Source organism: Monodon monoceros, unplaced genomic scaffold, assembly GCF_005190385.1.
Source record: "Monodon monoceros isolate NGI ecotype Baffin Bay Population unplaced genomic scaffold, NGI_Narwhal_1 Super_Scaffold_2, whole genome shotgun sequence".
Taxonomy (NCBI): Eukaryota; Metazoa; Chordata; class Mammalia; order Artiodactyla; family Monodontidae; genus Monodon; species Monodon monoceros.
Window position 1 is genome coordinate 64,073,563 of NW_021703776.1, and position 21,697 is coordinate 64,095,259.

Here is a 21,697-nt window from a genome sequence, read left to right on the forward strand (position 1 = left end):
ACCCTCCCCGGCCCACTTTCCGGCAGTGGGTGACCTTGCCGTGTTCCCTTTCTGAGCCCTGCTTTCCTCACGTGTCACATGAGAGAATTATTAACTGCCTCACAGGATTGTCATTAGGAGCAAATGTGATAATACGTGAAAATTGCCCACTTAATAAATGCTGGTTCCCTTCCCTCGCCCTTCCTCCTGCCCCTGGCTCTCTCATTTTCACAGGGTTCAGAAGCTAACTTGGCCGGGGATTATTGGCCACCTATGTTTTCTTACTATTGCTGGATTTACCCAAACTTAACCTATTAGAATTGCTACCTATTAAAAGTAAGCTCTTATTTTAGGCACTTTAGCAAGGAGTCTTCAGATGGGGCTTAGGGCATGTTAAGGAAAGCTGATGCTGGTTTTTGGAAGAGTGGAATCCATTCTCTGCGTTGGGGAGAAAGCTTTGGAAAGTTAACCCAATGCCCTGTGTGTGGCGCAGTCAGCTTCTTTATGGAGTTCATGTGGCGATTATCACAGAGAAAGAGGGAGAAAGGAATGTTAATGTTTCTGAGAATCCTGTATTTTCTCTCCCAGTTTTATACTTCTCTCCCCCCACCCTCCTGCCTTTCCCTCTCTCCTCTACCCTCTCCTCCTAGTGTTCCGGAATCATGCTGTGTTGGAACTTGGAAGTGCCCTTGGTGCGGGGGGAGGGGGGGAGTCATCTCCTCCCATTCCTTCACTTTACAGATGGGGAGATAGAGACCCAAAGAGGTCAAATGCCAGGGGTGCCTGGGGTCCTGAGCTCCTCCAAGCTCCCCTTCTTCCAGCCCCTGAAAGTGGCCCTCTGAGGACACTTCCAAAGCTACAAGGAAACAAGCCCAGTTCTTTCTCTCAATATTAGAAAATGATAGTTGTTCAGTGAGCCCCCAAGGGGCAGAGGAATGGCTTCCCTCTCTCCCTCCACGGACTCCAGGGCCTCTGGGAAAGGCTTTTAGAAGCAGTGCTGCAGCAGTGTTGTGTGAGGGGCTAAAAGCGGCCCTGGAGCCCCAAACACACGGCTCTCTGTCCCACCTTGCACCTGTCTCCCCTTTGGGATATGTTCCTGTGTTTGCGTTTGAGCAAAGGTGACTACACCTCATCCTGGCTCTGTGGGAACAATCTCTTTCTCTTCCATACAGATTGGGGGAGAAAGGCGAGCGAAAGACTCTTCACTTTTGCCCTGTGTCCATGGTACATTTTGTGTGTGTGCCCTGCTCTGGGGAGAGGTGGACCAGGGCCTTTAAGACGCCTAAGAACCGTTAAGGCACTTAGCGCTTAGTAGGAAAGAGCAAAGTAACTTGAGTGTATTGCTGCCCCGTAGCTAATATGGCCTTACAAAATATCAACATCTTAAAGTCTAAATATGCCCGGAAAACTTTGTAATAAGCTTATTTGTTACAGTTCAAAGGCCAAACATGATTAATACTGCTCCAGGCGTAATTGGGCTTTTGCACTGCTCAGTGTTCTTCTGAGAGTGTGTTGACGTTTTTAGTGCCCCTACCCATTCCTTGGTTTCACTCTCCACGTGATCACTGCCAGGTACCCAGAGATGTGCTGGCTTCTAATGTTGGCTATAACATAGGTGTGGTTGACCATCCTGGCAAAGATAAGCCCTTGCTTACTATTAACATTTCACAAAATGTTGTCTGTGTTATTTGCTCTGTTGAGTCTTTTGACCTTGCCTGACTTAATACAGGGCTGCTTTCTTTTATGATGGCAGTTTATCTTTTTAAGGCACCCGTGCCTCTCCATCCACCACAATACACTGTGTTTCCAAGAGCTGAGTGCACAGAGGGAATTGGTGGTTGACAAGCGGAAAAGTCACCTCCAGACTCAAAGAGAAGTCACCTCCAGAATCAGGAAAGCAAGCAAAATAGCCAACTCAGGGAAGCAACTTCATCCGGAAATTTGACCCAGAGGATTCCAAGTGAAAACATACCCTCCCTACCCCCCAACTCCCCCCACCGTCCAGGAAGCGGGATAAGGGTAGCCATTTGGAGTTTGCTTTGGAAACGCCTGCCCGTACTCTGACATTCTGTCTCAAGCTGACTGTGCAGTCAGCACTAAGCAGGATGTCTTTATAACCAGCACACAGAGCCTCAGGTTTCCTTTCACCTTAACTGGATGCGGAAGATGAAGGGACCGCTGAGCTTGGCGGTGCCTGGACAGGCCACTGAGTGAGGTTGGAACACCTTTCCTATTGTTATTTTCCAATCAGGACCAGATGAACTAAGGAGTATTCATTTCAGGAAGGTGGAAGGGTGGAAGGCAAGAAACAAAGTCCAAAGGTCCACAAGCAAAAATCAGTTGTGTCAAGCCTTGGAACCTTTTGTCACTGCAGAGATGAACAGAGTCCAGTGATCCAGGCAGACCCGACGTGCATCACATTCTAAGTGTAGCCAAAGGAATCTTGGCTTTTAGGACCTGACGTTCCTGAATGCCGGTGCCTTGGACAACTTGGAGATTGGAGTTTAAATGTCTGTCTCGAGGCACCTTATTGCCAAGGTGAAGGGTGGGGTGGATGCGGCCTTGACGATCAAGTTCTGCCATCTGACCCGCAGGTTGTGGGACAGGAGTTAAAGGATGGTGACATCACCCCTACTTGATCTGAAGCTCGAGAAACAAGTCCAGCCCATGGGGGTTCTTGTAACTTATCCTGGGAGAGAGAAGCCATAAGGTGGGATTCCCCCAGAGGCACGCCTTTGATTTATTCATTCAGTACATATCTGTTGCACGCTTTTTGCCGTACGGTGACCAGGCTCCCTCTATGTGTTATCCTACAGGGTGATCTGCAAAGGGCCTCAGTCAGATGCTTCCACTGGGCAGGGTGGGAGAGTTGAAATGGTATTTATTTGTTTTGAACAATAAAAGCTGTCTTTCCCGACCACAGGTGTTAAAAATGCGAAGGCCGAGTTCTAAAGCAACAGTTGTCTAAGCTTCTAAAACTTTGGCTTAAAATTGCTTGGGGGGGCTTCCCTGGTGGCGCAGTGGTTGAGAGTCCACCTGCCGATGCAGGGGACACGGGTTCGTGCTCCGGTCCGGGAGGATCCCACATGCCGCGGAGCGGCTGGGCCCGTGAGCCATGGCCGCTGAGCCTGCGCGTCCGGAGCCTGTGCTCCGCAACGGGAGAGGCCACAACAGTGAGAGGCCCGCGTACCGCAAAAAAAAAAAAAAAAAAAATTGCTTGGGGAACTTGTCAGAAGTGCATACCTTGGCTCTAACCTCAGAGATACTGATTCAGTAAGGTGGGCAAATCTGCGGTTGAAAATAAGAGGCGGAGTAATTCTGACGGAGGCAGACAATGGGGCTTTAGAAACACCGATGGCAGGTAGGAGGACTCCTGTTGGGGCTGCATAGATCACAGTTACCTGGGAGGCTTTTTTCCAGTCACACTCACCTTCCCCCTCCATTTCCACCCTTTCGGCCCTGGTGAGCCACTTTTCCTTACGAGTATCATTTCTCCCTTCTGGTATGGGGGCAAAGCAGAAAAGTTGAGAACCAGCCGTTCTTAACAAAAACAAAACCAAAAATCAGCTTAAGGCAGGGTTCAGGTTGAGGGCTCTCAGAGGATGCTTTTGTTTTCCTTTGAAATTTTTGGGAGATGGGATCTAAGGATTGGTAAAGGCCGGTTGGCCACACCCCTTGCAGCCTGCCCGGCCCCGCCTGTTCACCTGTTCTGGCCAGGAGGTGGCAGGTCAGGAGCCAGACCTCAGTTCACACACACACACACACCCCCAACCTCTGTCAGCTGTGCAATCTTGAACGTAAACTCATTTACGTTTGGGCGTAATCTTTCTGGGTTGCACCTCACTCCTGAATAACTGGTAGGATGTGGACTGTCGGGGGGATAATAGGGGTGGTGTGTACAGAAGAGGAGGCGCTCTGGAGCAGGATGCTCAGAGCTTGCCGAGCTTGTGAATCACCGTGAGATCCCGTGAAAGTGCAGATTCCAATGCGCTAGATGTGAGATGGGCCTGAGAGCTTGCATTTCTAACAGACTCCCAGGTGATGTTCATGCTACTGGTCCACGGACCACTCTCTGAGTAGCAAGAATTTAAAGGTGCCCCCCTCCTTAGGCTTGCTGCAAGCTGTTAGCGCAGACAGTCAGCTAAGTTAACGAGCTGGCAGTACTTTCTTCAGTCCTAGAAATAGAAGAAAATACCTACCCCTTACCTAATGCTGATCATGAAGATTGGAGCATAGAATGCTTTCAGCCGTAAACACTGTTCTCCCTGGTCCCTTATATTATTTCTCACCCCTAATAACATAAGAAATACTGAAGAAGAGGGTAGAGGGAGGAATCATCTATTCTGTGGGCCAAGAGACTTCAGAGGTACAAAGTACAGGCGGCCCTTAGGGTTCAGGAATCATGGTTCCTTGTCTCCCAGAGTTTACCTGTGACAGAAAGGCTTTTAAATATAAAACAAAGAAAGAGGAGAATGTCTTTCCTTCGTTTAATGACACCAACTTTAAACTTGAGTCAGGGTCACCTGGAGGGGCTGTTAAAATGCAGATTGCCAGGCCCCACCCAGAGACTCTAATCCAGTAGCATTTTAGGTTCCCAGGGGATACTGATGATCACACTTGGGCTAACTGGCACATCTTTGAGAGCGGTGTGCATGGAAAGTAGTGCCAGCCTGTGCCACCTCCTCACAGTTCTGACCCCTCCCTTCAAAGTGGCATTGCCAGCAGCGGGAATGTTTAAGCTGGGCTGGCGTTTGGGGCGTGAATGGGAGATTCACCTGTCTTCAGGTGTCTGAAGGTCCTGTGAGGGTCAGGAGAGATGAGCTTTCTGGCTGCCTGCAGATCACTCTTCCCAGCACAGCCTGACCCCAGAAGCCCGGGCTCTCCAGTGTAGCTGGTTGGCTAATCACCTCGGGGGCTTTTTAAAACTAGAGCTTCCCAGGGTGCATCCTCAGAGATTCGGGTGAGCAGCCAGGTTCGGGACCCCCTGCGTGGAGAGCAGTGAGGCACCAGATGGGCAGTGGAGAGCTGCTCTCCTTTCTAATGATTCTTGGATTCGGCTCTAATGAGCACTCAGCACATAAATGATCCCCTGGCAGGAAATTGGACCCTCTGGAAGTACATTTCCTGCTGGATCCCTAAAATTAGAGTCGATAAATTCCACGAGCATTTTCCCAAGTGCTTCATTTCCTACCCGAGGATGGCTACCAGCCAGGACCATCTGGCCATGGGGATTCATCCGAGGCAAAAGCCCCCCATCGGGAATAACACCGTCCATGGCAGTGTTGAAAGAGGAATGGATAAAAGTCACTGATGACCAAATCTCAGAGAGAACACTTCCCAGGCAAACTCAAAGTCAGGTTAAAATTGAGGCAATTATTTAAATAATTAGCTTCAAGAAGAAATTCCTCCTTTTGTTTACCATACATGGATTTGAGGACTGTGGTCTTCCTTGGAGTTTCCTGGTTCACCAGCAGAGCGTCACTGGGCGCCATGCTCTGTGTCAGGTGGGTTTTATAAAGGTGACTTGGGGACAGTCCCTGCCCTTATGGTGTCCACCGCTGGGGTGAGGTAGACACGTAAACACGTAACTGTAAAAGCAGCATGACTCCTAGAACAGTAACCGTCTAGAGAAGCCCTCCCAGCAGGCTCCATCCTTGCCTGGTCTCATTTTCTCCATAGCGCTTGTCACTATGGCAATGACTGGCTGAGTACTTGCTTATGCCTCGTCTTCCCTCTTGCAGCATGAGCAATGGGAGAGCAGAGAACAGACCCTTAGACCCTGGCATCTCTCAGCCATTGGATGTGAGCCTCCCAGGAAGGGCACGAGTGCAGCTGTGGCATTACCAGAGGGGGCTGCCAGCTGACGGCTGTGTGCCCACAGCACCACCTAAATCTGGGGCGGATACTTAGGGAGGGTGTGGCAGCTGCAGTGGTTCTCAGACCTTCACAGGCATCAGAATCACCTGGAGCGCTTGTTAAAACACAGGTCGCCGGGCCTCACCCTAGAGTTTCCGATACAGTAGGTCTAGGATGGGGCCAGAGAATTTCTAACAAGTTCCCAGGTAATGCTGTTGTTCCTGGGCCCCAGACAACACTTTGAGAACCACAGGGGTGGTGCGTCCGCATAGCCATCACAGGTTACCCAGTGGACGGATGGTAGGTGATCGAATGACAGAGAGGCAGGGAGACCTCTACAAGCTACACCAGTGACCCAGGTGAGAGAAAATGGGTTCTGAAAACGGGCCACAACAGTGGTGCTGGAGAACAGAAAGAGGACACTCCAGACACACGTGACGCAGGGTGGGGCCTGGTGAGCGCTGGCATGTGGGAGGAGAGGGAAGAGGCAGAGCAGCTGGAAGGATGCAAATGCCAGGAACTGAGATGGGCATGTGGGGGGTGGGGAACGGCATGTTCCTTTGGGACCTGCTGGGTGTGTGCTTCTATGGAAACCTTCAGATGGGAATGTTAAAAAGGAAGTTGAAATACAATTCAAAACTCAAGAGGGGAATCTGTGCTGCAGCTATGGATTTGGGGGCCTTTGGGATAGAGGTATAAGCTGAAGCTGTGGGGCTGAGTGAGATTAGTCAAGGGCAGCTGCGAGATAGCAGAGATGCCTCCAGAAGGGAGCCAAGAGATTGGCTTGTAGGGTGGGCAGAGAAAGAGATGAGTGGGGTGGTCCAAGGTCCTGAAGCAAAGGGACAGGAGGGTGTCACCGGGAAGGGGCAGTACCAGCTGTCAGAGAATCTCAAATGAGATGAGTCCAAATCTGACAAATTCTGGGGCCGCCTCAAAAGAACCAGCCCTAAGAGATAGGGTTGTGTTTGAGTCATGAGTTAAAGGAACCGGTCCACATACTCTGAAGCCTGTAGTTTTTCAACCCCTCATTTTACTTTGCCTGTGCAATTTTATTTTGCCTTGATGATAAAGTCGCCTTACAGTACTATACTGGTGGAACACACATAAACAAAAAGAAGCTCACCCTACAAACACACATGGGGCGTAGTTACCATCCACGGCAGGAGGGCTTTCTTCTCAGAGGAAAACCAAGGTGAACGATATAGTGGTGCACGGTGAAGGCGGGGGGGGGGGGGGGGGGTGGGTGGGTCAGTTGGTGTTTTTTTTAATTGAAGTATAATTGACTTACAATATTGTATTAGTCTCAGATATACAACATAGTGATTTGACATGTTTATACCTTATGAAACGACCATTACATTAAGTCTAGTTACCATTTGCCACCATACAAAGTTATTTCACTATTGACTACATTCTGGGGGTCAGTTTTTGCGCCTCTAATATAAGCGGTGGGAAGACAAGACACCATGTATTCAACTTTTTTCCTCTTCATTTGATACCTATCTAGACCCTTCTGGGACCTTAACCACTGGTTTTACAGGGATTAAAAGGATTCTGACAACTTGTTTTGAACTATTTGTGGTAAAATGCTACAAAGAGAATCGATTGCTGTGAGCTAAGAGTCCCCCAGTGATAATTATGTATTTCACGGGTAGACAGTTTGCTTTTTAATTTGTGGCACTTGTTTTGCCATCCAGGTCTTCGCAAACCCTGGTTTCTGAGAACACAGGGCTGAAGTCTGACAAGTGTCTGAATCAGGCGGATGAGTCAGGATCACACATTTTCTGGCTCCTCGGGCCGCCTGCAGCGGGAACGGCTTTAGGCGGGAACACATACTGACTTGTGCTCTGTCTTTACAGTTCTGTACGGAGCTAAACCAGCCAATCCTGCCCAACATCCGCAAGTGGAAGGGGCCCCGAGGATGCTGGAAGGCCGTTGTTTCGGAGAAGCCCACGACTCAGCTCCAGAAGGTACGCCCTCACCTGCAGAACTGGGCTTTCCTTTCCATTTTCTTTTCCCCTGATCACAGACATTTAAAATCATTTTCCTTTGCCAACATCGTTGATGTAATTTTGTATTTCTGCCCATTCTTTAGCTCTGGGCCATTTGTTTCAAAATGCCCTGGTTCTCCTTTCCTGTTTGGATCAGGAATGCACTGCCGCCCATTCGGAAATGGGAGTTTGGGTGTTGGGAGGAAAGGAGAAATCCTGTCTGGAGCCGAGGCAGCAAATGGGGCATTTCTGTCCTTTGTGCTCCTAATCCCTCCTCCACAGTTCTAGCTTCTGCCAAGTTTGTGGAGAGCCCATTGTTCATTGACTGAAAACTTCAGATTCACTTAATTCATACGTGAAGTGTTTGCTTTCAGTTGTAGGAATTGTGCGTATGGAAATACTCTGTGGAAGATTTCAGCAGATTTTAATTTTGAATTTTCTTTCATTAGTATTGCCCATAGGGTTTGGGTAAATCTCTGTAATGTATACATTTTCACTCCTACCTATGATATTCAAGAGCAGTTTTTACTCACTGGAAATATTCAATATCAGTGGAGTTTTAGATTTTTTAAAAAAGGCTCCTGATACTTAATTATGAGTGGATTATATCATTACATAATTTTCCCATAAATGCAGATGTTATATTTTTTATCTCTAGGATACCTAGTATGCTTATAAACACACATAAATTGTACTCATCTGAGTGATAGTTGAGATTTGGGGCTTTTAACTTATAACTGTTTACTGGATTAAAACTATCCAGTCACTTCTTGACAATAAGCTCTCTTTTTAGCTACTACTTTAAAGTGTGATGTAAATCTTACTTCTCTGGGTTTTGGGGTGTAAGTGGTTCCTGCAGGTAACAGGCAGTGTACATTCACAAGGAGGCTGGAAATACAGCCAAATTGGAAGGTATCTGGTCTTTACCACTCCAGCTCATAGCTGTCCCTTCTCAGTCCATGTAGAAATAGTTCTAATACCACCTTGCTTTTTTTTTTTTTTTTGCGGTACGCGGGCCTTTCGCTGTTGTGGCCTCTCCCGTTGCGGAGCACAGGCTCTGGACGCGCAGGCTCAGCGACCATGGCTCACGGGCCCAGCCGCTCTGCGGCATGTGGGATCTTCCCGGACCGGGGCACGAACCCATGTCCACTGCATCGGCAGGCGGACTCTCAACCATTGCGCCACCAGGGAAGCCCGCTTTTTTTAAAATAGCACTTTACACAAATATGTAGGTTCACAGGGCTCTTACAGTCCATTTAACACTCTTTTTTCATCTGTTCAGCAAATCGTTAAAAAGGTTACTATGTGCCAGGCACTATGTTATATGCCAGATATTCACGGTGAGAAAAATAGACCCAGTGACCCAGCCCTGCCCAGGGGCTTGGCTGAGCCTGATGGACCCTGTTGGAGGGACAGGCCAGGTAACCCTACTCCAGGTCAGGTGTCAAGGCCATTGGAGAACAGCGTGTGGCTGCCACTCAGATCTCTCAGCCTCAATTCCTTCATCTGTAAAATGGGAGCAGCAGCCCCTCCCTCAACTCACAGGGTGGCTCTAGGATTTTACAAGATAATGTGCACTGAATGCTTGATTAACAGACATAAGCCAGCGCCTGGCAGGGTACACATTAGGCGGCAGGCAGGTGTACTGGGAGCTGGTACCCATCGCAGGCTGCAGCTGGTCCAGTTTAGCCAGTTGTTGCTGAGGGTATAAGGAACCAGCAGTGGAAAGCGTAGCCTGCACAGCCTTGTGAGGCCAGAAAGGCCCAGTCTTGCTGGGAACACAGGTGAACAGGCATGAAAGGCAGCACTGAGCAGGGAGGTGCCCACCCGGAGGGCCCAGAGGGCAGTGGGCAGCGGAGCCACTGAAGGATTTTAAGCAGAAGGGGACCTGAGCAGTACTTTAGGGAGGTTACTCTGGCACCACTGCTTGGGAAACAGTAAATGGGGGGACAGCCCCCTGAAGCCGACAGGGCAAATACATTTCCCTCACTTTACGCCTGAGGAAACAGGTTTAGAAAAACAGAGTGGCTGCCCGAGGTCCCAGGGCTAAGTGATTCGAGGGGAAGAGACCCAGGTCTTCTCACTCTTAAACTAGCACTCGTTCACTGGGGTGGGTGTCATTTAAAAATAGAAACATGCACGGCACACAGGACACTGTTCCTTCCTTCCCCCTCTTCAGCACACGTGTGGCTGGGACCTGAGCTGAACTTGGGGACTCAGCAGAGGCCACTCAGGATGTGCAGTCAGTTCTCCTTTCGCAAGAGCATCGCCGGCCCCTCGGATGACACTGCTGATCCCACCCGGGCAGCAGAGCCTCCAGCAGCTGGGATCGGGGCAGGGAGATCTTTTCTCTTTCCACAAGCCACCTGGTGACAGCAGCACAAAGCAGACAGGTTCAGAGCGGCCCCTCTGATGGCCAGAGGTGCAGGGGTTTATTTAGCCCCAAGCCCTTGACCCTGACGACACCACCCCCATCCATCCGCCCCACTCACCGACCTTCTCAGTGCCTTGCACCGGGGCTTCACACCCCTGTGTGCAGCCCCGCAAGCCTGAGGAGGGTCTTTGACCAGTTCTAAACCACTGGGACTGGTAGCCCTGACGTCTCTTCATCCAGCAAATATTTATTGAGCTTCTGCTAGGTGCCAGTTGTTATCAGCAGCAACTAATCAGTAAGCAAAACCACCCCTTGGAGTCTTATATTTGACCTCAGCATTGCCATTTACCAGCTGTGGGGTTTCGGGGGAGTTACTTAACCTTTCTGAGCCTCTGAGTCTTCATCTGACAGATGGGCGTGTGAGTGGCTACCTCATGGGAGGCGATGATTAAAAAGGTAACTCCAGGGGGCTTCCCTGGTGGCGCAGTGGTTGAGAGTCCGCCTGCCGATGCAGGGGACACGGGTTCGTGCCCCGGTCCGGGAAGATCCCACATGCCGCGGAGCGGCTGGGCCCGTGAGCCATGGCCGCTGAGCCTCCTCGTCTGGAGCCTGTGCTCCGCAACGGGAGAGGCCACAACGGTGAGAGGCCCGCGTACCGCAAAAAAAAAAAAAGAAACAAAAAAGATAGCTCCATGCCTAGTCTGGGCTGCCCCCAATCCCCCCAAAAGTAGAGCCCCGGCACCCCGGCTGTATCTGCAACTCTCTGAAATCGCCAGTCTGGGAAATTTGGTGGGGGAACAGGGAGGAACATGCCGTGGCTTTTGGATGTGCTTTTGTCTCAGAAACAGGCCTTGGGCAGGTAACCCCAGGACCCGGTGTAGAGCCTGCTGCTTCCCCCCTCGTCTCCTCCTGGCCTCACCTGCCGCTTTCCCAGCTCGGGGCTGAGCCCCGCCACCAGACAGACCCCTCTGCACACTAACGCCTCGTCTTCTCCCGCAGGGCGCTGGGTTTGCAGGGTTCCTGTGGGACACCGCGGCTGGGGTGGAACTGAGAGATGCCACCTGGCAGGAGAGCTCGCCTGGCAATGGGCACGGGAAGCCCACAGGCCCCAGCCCGTACCTCGTGAGGTTCAAGGTACCGCTTGCTCATGTTGCCGTGAAGGGCCACTCCTTCTAAAAAGGAAAAAAGTCCCCTTTTGAACTGGGAGCCAGAGAAGCTCATCTTTTTGCTTTGGTTTTCTTCTCTTTCAGGGCTGGGTCAGCATGCACTCTTGGGGTTCCCTTGGCTGGGAACTTGTCCAGAGCAGGAATGAAAGGGATTTGGGGGGACTATAGCTCTGGTAACTTTGACATCTGGGCAGGAAGGAGATCAGGTGGTTGCCTTTCAAACCTGATAAACAGCAGAATCACCTGGAGAGATTTTCTTAAAATCACGGTTTCCTGGACCCTGCCCCAGACACACAGAATGTCCGGTTTTCAAAAGCACCTCCAGTGCTTCTTCCGTTCTCCCTGCGCTGATTAAGGATGCTGGGCCTTTGGGAATTGCTGGATTAGAGGGCAGCAGAACTGCTCTGAGAACCCCCCTTCCCTTACCAGGGAGAGGGGGGACCCTCGAGAGGTCATTTGGGTTTGGAAGGAGCTCAGAAGAAGCTTCTGGGCGGTGGGGTGAGGGCAGCCCTGTAACTGACACCTCCAGGTGAGCCCTGTCTCACCAGAGCCGGGAGCAGCAAGCAGACTGAGCTGCCTCTTCGGTTGCCCTGGACGCCTCTGGGAAGTATTAAGACACAGCAAACAGTCAGAAGCTGGGCAGCAGGAAGGAGGAGAAGGCAGCAGCCTAAACAGATCACCAAGTCAGCAGCTGGCCTTAACCCCGTGAAGCGACAGGGTCAGGCAGGAGTGGTCCCCAGCAAGCCGCCTGCAGGGTGTCTGGGTTCTCTATGCTCCAGAGCAGTTCTGGAGCCTGAGAGTTGCCACAGACCTCAGCACGGTCTCTCCCTGGTGGCACGGGGCTGGGGCAGCCCATATGCTGGGGGCTGTGGTGACTCTGGTTGAGGTCTAGCCCAGGCTCCTCCCGCCTCGCACCCGTGGTTGCAGAGATGCTGGCGTCCCGTGTGCACGCACACGCCTGGGGGCGTCTGTGTGGTGCTTATGGCACTGATGCATAAATCAGCTAGGCATCACCTCTTCCCTGGGTCCCTTTTCTATGTAGAGTGACTGTACTGGCTTTGGCCAAGCAAGGCAACAGGCAGAACCAGCCAGCGTCTCTAGGGGGCAGGCTGTTTTTAACGGCCAATGAGAAATGCTTTCAGATCACGAATTACTGGCCCAGATCCTCTAAATGAAGCGATCCCCTAGACAGGCACGTAGCCTCCTCTACTTTGTGTCTCATCCTAGGCCAGGCAAGTTGTAGGGACAGAGATGTGGCTTCTCTCTCCAGGCAGGTTTTCCCCGCCCACAGCCTTATGGTGGTTCCCCCGGGGTCAGAGTCACAGCTGCAGCGGGAGCTCTCCCAGCTGGGCACTGGCCCTGGCAAACTGGGGTCACATCTGTAAGACGAAACTGGTAGCCTCCACTTCCCGGGGGCTCCCTCTGCACCTCCACTTCCTGGTAGGGTTTGGTGTTTGTTGCCATGACAAACAGAAGGGCGGGGTTGCCAAACCCAGAGCAGCTGAGCAGTGCTGCGGTGCTTGGGAGACCGACCCCGACTTTGCGCTTCCTTACCTGCCCTGGGAACACAGGATGGGCATAGCCTGTGTGCCGCCAGGGTTCGGGCAGCTTTCGTTCTTCACATGTTTGAAATCAGGTGAAAGTAAGCCTCAGGGCGCAGTGGTCTCTGGAGGGAAGAGAACACGTGGGGGAGGGGGACGGGGGGAAGGCGGTAGGGCCCGGCAGTGGGTCCTGGCAGGGGGTGGCGGGCTGGCCTCGTGGGGAAGAGCCCCAGGTCTTTGTTAACGAAGCTGCTAACCAGCTACTAGAGCTGCCTCTTCCTCTCTCATAGCTGCTCAGAAGGAAAAAGCTACAAAAATTTGACATTTCTAGATGTGCCCAATTTTCCAGGCCCTAAGGAGGAGTAGGGGGTGAAATGTAAGGGGTACACCGATAGGACAAGACAGGTCTCGGTCCTGCAGGGGCCTCAGAAGACTCTTCTGGTGGCCGCCTTGCCTTCTCTCCAGGGGGTGCTGGCCTTGTGTGCGTTTCCCATTGTCGGTGTTGTGCAGGAAGCTATTCATGGGGCGGAGGTAACGGGTACAGGCAGGAAGAACATCTCCGCCTGTCCCTAATGCTTTGTTTCCTGTTGCCCAGGTGGGAAGTCATGACTTGACCCTGGTGAACCTTCACCTGGCAGCCCTGACCCTCCCAGGGGGTGAGAACCCAAGCAAGAGTCACAGTGACAGCCACTGCTGGGCTAGCTTCGTGCAGACCTTGCAGGAAACCCTGAAAGGTAGGAAACTGTCTTTCTCTGAGGCTGGGCCAGCAGCCCCCACTTCTGCAGGGCAGGGGGGGGGTCACCTCTTCGGAGCATCTCTCCCCTCCCTTAGGCTGGCCGTCCTGTAGGTGGCGATGCATGCTGAGTAATGCATGGGAAACCACCACACCGCCTGCATCCTGGGGAGCCCGGCTGCCCCGGGCATGCTGACAGCTTTGTCTCTGTGGGTCTAGTGTGCGGGTTCCATGGTGTTGGTTTTGTGGCTCTCCAGCCTCTCTTTGATGGAAAGGATTAGGGGGGGAAAAAACTAAGTGATGGTACCCTCCCCTGTGACACCCATCGTGGGCTCCGCTGCCCCGGGTGTGCCCCCGTTGTGGTCCTTCCTGCAGATCTGCACCTGCTCTTCTTGTGAAAGACAGTTGGTGACAAGGGGAGTGGGAAAGTCCTGACGAGCCGTAATTTGAATTTTTCTCCCTGGTGGGATGCCGACCTTGTTAAAGGAACCCTGAAGCCGACAGAAAAGCTGGATTTTAATCTTAGCTCTTTCAGCTGTAGGACAGCTGTAGGACATCTGGCAAGTCACCACCCTTCAAGCCCCATCTGGTGGGGGCTGACAGTGCTAACCTCACAGGGCGCCCAGGGGCGTGGTAACCGTCTGAGGGAGGACCCAGCACATAGCAGGGGCTCAGTGGACATGAGTTGACTCACAGAAATGCCAGAGGGATTAAGAAAACATTGAAAAGAACAGAACTTCAGAAGAAAGGTGGGGCACTCTGCTTTCCAGGCTCCTGCCCCAGTAACACAGAAGGTTTTCTGTGCGCGGTTTCCCAGAAGGAAAAGTTGACACGGCTGTAAAGACTGGGATGTGCTCCGTTGGGCTTGGCTTTTCAGAGCACTGAGTTTCTCCAGGTGAGGGTTCACAGCTGGAGGCCTGCAGTTCTCTCCCATATTCTAGAGTCTTGACCAATATTCCCTCAGTCGCTAAGCCTTGTTTTCCCTTGTTTAAGTGGCGCCCCCCAAAAGGTGATTTTTGAAGATTTGGCTACAAAAATAACTCAGTCAAACTACACATTTACAGTTTGAAAAGATTTTTATCATGGTAAAATATACGTAACATGAAATTTACCATCTTCACCGTTTTTAAGCGGATGAGTCAGTGGTATTAAGTACCTTGACATTGTTTTATAACCATCACCACCATCCATCTGTAGAACTTTTTTTATCTACCCGAACTGAAACTCTGTACCCATTAAACACGAACTCCCCATTCTCCCTTTCCTCCCAGACCCTGACAGCCACCTTTCTACCTTCTGTTTTCTATGAGCCTGACCTCTCTAGGTATCTCATGTCAGTGGAATCTTACAATATTTGTCCTTTTACGGCTGGTTTATTTCACTGACATTATGTCTTCATGGCTTGTAGTATATGTCAGAATTCTTTTTAGGGCCAAAGACTATTCCATTTGTCGGTCAGTGGACACTTGGGCTCTTTCCATCTTTTGGCTGTTGTAAATAATGCTGTTATGAACACTGATAACACTGATGGGCAGCTTGCATCTCGAACCAGGATGTGCTGTGACCAGCGTTCTCCTTAAATTATGAGTCTTTGGGCTAAAAAAAGTCGGAAAGATGTTTCAGTTGAGATACTTCATCCAAGGAGCAGCTATGTGGGAAATTGTTCACCTACAGCTACTTTCTAACCTACTAAAAAGGATGACTTGATAGCTTTTAAATCTGTGGACGTTTCTATTGTTCTTGATCTCAAGCTTTTCCTCTACAGCTACTTTCTAACCTATTAAAAAGGATGACTTGATAGCTTTTAAATCTGTGGACATTTCTATTGTTCTTGATCTCAAGCTTTTCCTTTTCTTTACACGGAAGCAGAAAGGAAAGATGCCAGTTCCTAACTTCTCTGATAACCTTAGGCCCTCACTGTTTTTTCTGATATCCGGGCAGGGATCAGGTTTTTGTCAGAAAACCCAGGCAGGGTATTGTTCCAAGTTGCCAGGGGACTGTTGACCCACAGCCTGGCTAGGCCTTGACATGCCCATGTAAGGACAGTGACTTATGTCCCCGTGTCCCCCTGCTTGTAGCTAACATCCAGTTTGCTGTTAACACGGCAGAGCCGAGGATTCAGGAAGTGCTGCAGCCTGCCCAAGGGGCAACAAGGGTAAATCGATGAGCAGAGGTGGCTCAGCTAAAACAGAGACTAAGCCTTTATTCCACAGGCTTCTTTCTATCAGAGTAAGCAGAGCCGATTTGATTAGCAAACTCTGGGCCTTTCTGCCTTTGTCTGGAACGTGCACTCCGGTTGGAGTCAGCAGGGACTGGGGGTGGAGTGCCCATCCTCGGATGGAAGTTTCTTCTTTCAGACCCCACGGGGCCTGTTCTGTGAACTCAGCAAGAGTGAAACAGGGCAAAGTCATGCTTGACATCTGGGTAAGACCTTCTTCCGCTGGGGACTGGCTCCTGCTATTGTCGCTGGCATTTTGTAAATCTAGGGTCTCTGAGGAAGTCAGCCCCAGGCATTCTCCCTTCACTCCTGGAAACTAAGAGAATGACTCAAGAGCCCACCCTGGCGCACAGCTCCCTGGGAGAGATCAGGCGCGTGCACATCTGTGGATTCTTAGGGGCAAGGACTGTCTCGATGTCATTGCCAAACCACTTTAACCAAAAGAAGGTGAGTTGTAAGAAACTGGACCTGCCAGTTCAAAAAGAGCCATTATTTTCATTCCTGAAGTTACACAGAGCTGGGTTTATTGACCCAGGACACCAGCATCTATCCTGGTTTCAGAATTGTCTTTTTTTGGCCTGAATTTTTCAGGTCTGCATCCCAATGAAAACCTCTCTCATTATATGGGGAACCTTCTGCCTCAGCCTTTCCTAACTTCGGTTTTCCTTGATAGTCAATAAAGGTAGCATCTTTCTCTTCGCTCCTTTTCAAAAATACACTGCACCTTAATTCTGCGGTTTTCTTCGTGCTTCGTTCACCATTTCTCTCCTGCGTGTTGATCGCTCGTCCGCCAGGCAGCAGGCTCTGTTCCAGATGTGTGGGGCTTTTCCATCCTAGCTCTTTGTAAAGAGCCCTGGATTTGAGGGCTAGCTCGGTGACTTTGGGCAAGCCCTTCCACCTCTCAGAGCCTCAGCTTCTTAACCTGCAAGAGGGCCCGGCACACGGTGAGGGCTCAGTGGAGGGTCATTAACACTAGCCACATAGGAGTTGTTACTTGTATTATTCTCAAGTTGGCTTTCCTGTTGGAAGTTGGCACCGATTTCTCAAGACAGCTTGGTTGGGCTCGCCCTGCTTTGGGTGCCAAGGTTGTTACGATCTAGCTTGAGGGGTACAGTTACCTCTCTGTTGGTCACACAATGGTAGCAGGAAGGCCTTGCTCCCGTCCTCTGCTGTCCGTCACGTCCCCTGGAGGAGGGCGTCATGTGCGGTGCGCGAGTGCCCTCTGCTGGTGGCTTGTGTTGTTTCACTTTAGATTTCTTTAGCCATTATTATTGCAACATAATTCGTGTCCAGGAAGATTTTGCTGAGTGTCTCGGATGCATTTGGCCCTAGTTTATTAATTGCTTTGCTTAAAGCTTTCCTTACAAGGTGCAACAGAAACGCCACTCCCTATGACAACGTGGCTCCCCGGAAGGGAATCTCGAGACAGGAAGTGACAGTGAGGCAGTGGATGGGAATCCCAGGGAGCCTAGCTGGGGCCCACTGTCCTTTCTGAGTGTCTCCTCACTTTGGAAAATACTTCATAAATATCCCACTTATTCTAGTAAATCAAACTATGAGAGAAATGTTGAAAATACTGAAAGATAAAAGCTTTCCACTTTGGCCCTGTATTAGTGTGCTAGGGCTGCCCTAACAAAATACCACAGGCTGGGTGGCATAAACAACAGACATTTATTTTCTCACAGTTCTGGAGGCTGGAAAGTCCATGATCAAGGTGCTGGCAGGGTTGGTTTCTCCTGAGGCTTCTCCTTGGCTTGTAGATGGCTGTCCTCTCCCTGTGTCTTCACCTGGTCTTCCCTCTGTGCTCAATAAATGTTTGTTGAGCTTTTGTTAAATATCTGGGGAAGACCCTCAGGGCTTTCTGTGCTATAAGATTTGGAACCCATGATCCGGAACAGAGGTGATCTCTCTTATCACATTGCCCCCCATTTCCAAATGTGTCACTAACCTACTCCTAAAGTTTGGGGGGGGGGTTTGTTGGACAAGGAATTTGGAAAAATTGGGAGAATAAGAACCATGCCACAGTCCTAACCCTGGAGAGTCAATTCAGAGAGTCATGATCCTACTTAAATGAGTTGTGGTCCGTGTTGTGTTGACTTCCCACCACCTCTTACATTCCTGAATTTCTTTCTTCCACTTCCAGGTGAAAAAGAGGTGATAGTTTTAGGAGATTTCGGCCAGGGGCCAGACAGCAGTGACTATGATATCTTGAGGAAAGAAAAATTCCACCACCTGGTCCCCGCACACACCTTTACCAACATCAGCACCAAGAATCCTCAAGGCTCGAAGACTCTGGACAACATCTGGATCAGTAAAAGCTTAAAGAAGGTTTTCACAGGTAAAGCCCAAGTGCTGTTCGGAAACAGAGTGAGGATCGCCTGTCTGAGCTGACAGTTCTGGATTATCTGGTTTCAGCAAGAGCCAGGAGTGACCTTCCCTCCTCTGTGGGCATTTATCAGGTTATTGCTTAGGTGGCTGTATAATTATCATTCGAACAGAGCCACTTTTAAGAGTGAAGGGGGTGTGAAAAATAATAAAAGGCATTCACTGATCTGCAGCAGGGCCAAAGCAAGTGTGTCCTGGGCAAACCTCGTTCTGGACTGGCGGCATCCCCCAATTCCAAGATGAGCTGATACCTTAGGCTAATTTTAAGGACACTTAGCCCCTTCAGCAAACACTCCTCAAGCCCTGTCACATTCAGGCGCTGTGTTGTGGCCTGAGGAGCAGCAGTTGGAGGTGAGCTGACATGTCACCTGGCATCACGATAGGATGGAAAAGTTCTTTAGACAGGACTCCACCAGGACCAGGGTGTGGTGGGTAATCTCAGCACTGAAAAGCACTCCCCCCCCCCAAACCAGTCACTTGCTGAACAGACTTGGGGTCATGAAACAGTCATAAACAGAAATATGGAAGCAGCAGTTCTTTTGGTGAAGGACAAGAACGGTTGTTCTCAGTTCTACCTGGAAGCTTTACTAAGCACCAATGGATGCAGACTATACTTCAGTGAGACATTAAAAAAGATTTTAGGTACCAACGCTGAGGTCCCACTGTGAGACCCCAACGTGCAGCCAAGACTTAGATCCTCAGGACTAGAATTTCCTGTTGGACTGTGTCATGGGAGAATCCAAAGGACGAAGAAAGTGGGTCTCAGAGGGAGTGACGGCCATCAAACTAGGCAAGGTGCAATTTGCAGAAACGCACTGCTGGCCAGACCAAGGCCATTGGCAGGCTGCCATGGGGCCCGGTGGGAGGGCAGTGCTGTCACCAAGGGAACTGGAGCGCCCGAGAGCGCAGGGGCCGGGAGGAAGGTAGAGATCGTCTCATCTATCCCCTGCTCTTAAGTTGTAGAAACCGAGGTGCAGGGAGGAGTTGCCACCATCATGGAACTGTCACCTGGGCAGGCACAGCTCACACCAGAGCCCAGGTCTGGATGCACTTAATTATCTGCGACGGTTCTCACTGAGGGCCGTGCCAGTGCTCGTAATTGCTCTGTCCTTGCTTTTGTGACTATTTCATTGTTTCTTTTTTTTTTTTTTTTGCGGTACGCAGGCCTCTCACTGTTGTGGCCTCTCCCGTTGCGGAGCACAGGCTCCGGACACGCAGGCTCAGCGGCCATGGCTCACGGGCCCAGCCGCTCTGCGGCATGTGGGATCTTCCCGGACCGGGGCACGATCCCGTGTCCCCCGCATCGGCAGGCGGACTCTCAACCACTGCGCCACCAGGGAAGCCCTCGTTGTTTCTTAAACGTGCCTCCTGCTTCATATATTTCTAAATCTTGACTTTAAAGATACCTTTACTTTCTCATAAACTTCTGTAACTTTCTCTTCTTTGCTCTTTTTGTAGAACTTCCTCCCCACGCCCCCGCCCCCCTGCCCCAGTGTCTTTGCTTTGTGAAATAGGACCTTCACTTCGCTTTAGACATCTTTGCAGGGCATGCGTCCCTGTGTCAAACACTTAGCCTTGCCGGTCAGATTAGAAATGGTGCATAGTGAGGCGGGGGCCACCACACGTAGGTCGACGGGTGTGTGACTGGGCAGGAGGCTTGGACCCGGGGTAGTTTCAGGGCCTACACGGTAAACCCTCACTTGTCTGGCACATCCAATGGGCTGAAACAGCTCGTTTGCACAGACAAGCCGGCTGACTTGAGGGGTCTTGTCAGGTTTGCAGACATACAGCACTGGCCTCCAACCGCCAGCCTGTGACCTCCACCCTGTCCCCCATCCTGATTTCTGGGTCTGTCTTCCCTCTGCCTCCAGGCCACTGGGCTGTACTGAGAGAAGGCCTCACGAACCCTTGGATTCCAGATAACTGGTCCTGGGGCGGAGTGGCTTCTGAACACTGCCCCGTGCTCGGCGAGTTTTACACGGAGAAGGACTGGAACAGGAAGGAAGGCCCTCGGAATGGCAACGGGGTCACCCTGGAGCGAAGTGAAGCCAACATTAAGCACGAGCGATGATGACAGCAAATCAGTTTTCCACCCCCTGAGCCCGGAGGCGACGAGTTTGCCCTTCCTGGTGAGGATGCAGATCCCGAGCTGCCTGCCCTTTCGTCCTCGTTCTGACAGCGCCAGGGCCCGGGCCTTGACCCGCCTGCCTTCCTTGCAGGTGCTTTTGGACTCTCATGGGGGAGGGAGCACGTCGGGCCCTCAAGGTGCTGGATGGTCAAATCAGAAGCCCTTGGAGAACTGGAAAGCCCCCGACCTGCGGATGCTGCCAACCTCAGCCGCTGCCCTGGGCTGGCCACCCCGCTGCCTGGACCTCAGCTCGAAGGGAACAGCAGTGGAGGCGACGCCGGGAGCTCCCGTTTCTGACCACCAGTCTGCGATGTGCTGGCTGCAAATTCCATGAAGCTTTTAACTTGAGCACTCTCCTCAAATGTTTTGAGTGATGATTTTTAGTTTTGTTTTGAAAAAATAAACAGAGATGAACCTGCCTGGCCTCAGTGAGGACCTGGGGGTGGGTCCCCTGCTGTGTGTGTTTTGTGCCCCCTTCTGACGCCTCTGGGGGGGCTGTGGCCTGCAGGGCTCTGAACATGATGAACCCCGGGAGCTCCTTTTACATCCCCGCCTTGAGATCACGCAGACGCACCCGTCACACCCTCATTGACCCCCCGAGACCTCTGTAAAATCTTTAGATCGTCTCCTCCCTCCCATCCCGTGCTTCATCCTCTGAGCCCTTTGCTGGACCGTCTGTTACTTTGAAGGACCATTTGTGCCTGCAGACACTGTGGGTTACCTTGTGCTGGACAAGCATTCCATCAGAACGATCTCCTTTCCTCCTTCCCCACCCACTCCAGTTCCCCAGCCTAGTCATTCTCTACCCAGAGCCTCCCTCTGCTGATCCCGAGGAATAGCTGTTGATTCTGGATCCGCAGGAAGCTAAGCCCTGGAGTGTCAAGGGAAGGAGGGTCCTTCTTTGTGAGGGGTGTTGGGGGGGGGGGCGCTGGAAGCGTGGGTTAACTGCCACCAGGCACCCTTTTCCTTTCCCAGGTTGGGTTCTCGCTTAGGTCCCCGTGAGACCAGGATTGTAATGCCGATTTCACAGCCGAAGAAACTGAGGCTTAGCTTCACCTCCTGAAGGTCACACAAGCAGTAAGTAAATAGACGGGATTCACACTCAGTCCAAAGCCCATGCACATGTCAACCCCGTGCTGCCGACACTGACGTGTGAGAGTGTTAACCCAGTGAACGTGTGGACCACCGTCACCACCAGTGGGAACCCAGTGGCTTGTTGGGCCCAGGGCCGGATGGGCAGTCAAAGGGGCCCGTTGTCCATCAAAGGCCACCTTGGGGGCTACCTGGCTCCAAGGAGCATCACTGGTCGTGAGCACGGGAAGGAAG

General features: G+C 51.3%; 1 protein-coding gene across 4 annotated transcripts in view; it reads left to right on the top strand.

The window, feature by feature from the left end:
- EEPD1 (endonuclease/exonuclease/phosphatase family domain containing 1) overlaps positions 1–20,812 on the top strand; it is a 117,018-nt gene extending 96,206 nt beyond the window's left edge. Inside the window, exons 4-9 of one of the 4 annotated variants that reach the window (XR_003795222.1) lie at positions 7,695–7,805; positions 11,200–11,334; positions 13,503–13,641; positions 18,002–18,196; positions 20,115–20,372; positions 20,463–20,812. Coding sequence is in view for 3 of the 4 variants with exons in the window: in XM_029233421.1 (XP_029089254.1) it covers positions 7,695–7,805; positions 11,200–11,334; positions 13,503–13,641; positions 18,002–18,196; positions 19,408–19,637 (810 nt within the window). In the remaining variant the exon portion in view is untranslated. The other 3 variants (XM_029233422.1, XM_029233421.1, XM_029233423.1) reach the window with 3 other exon arrangements.
- The last annotated feature ends 885 nt before the right edge of the window (positions 20,813–21,697 follow it).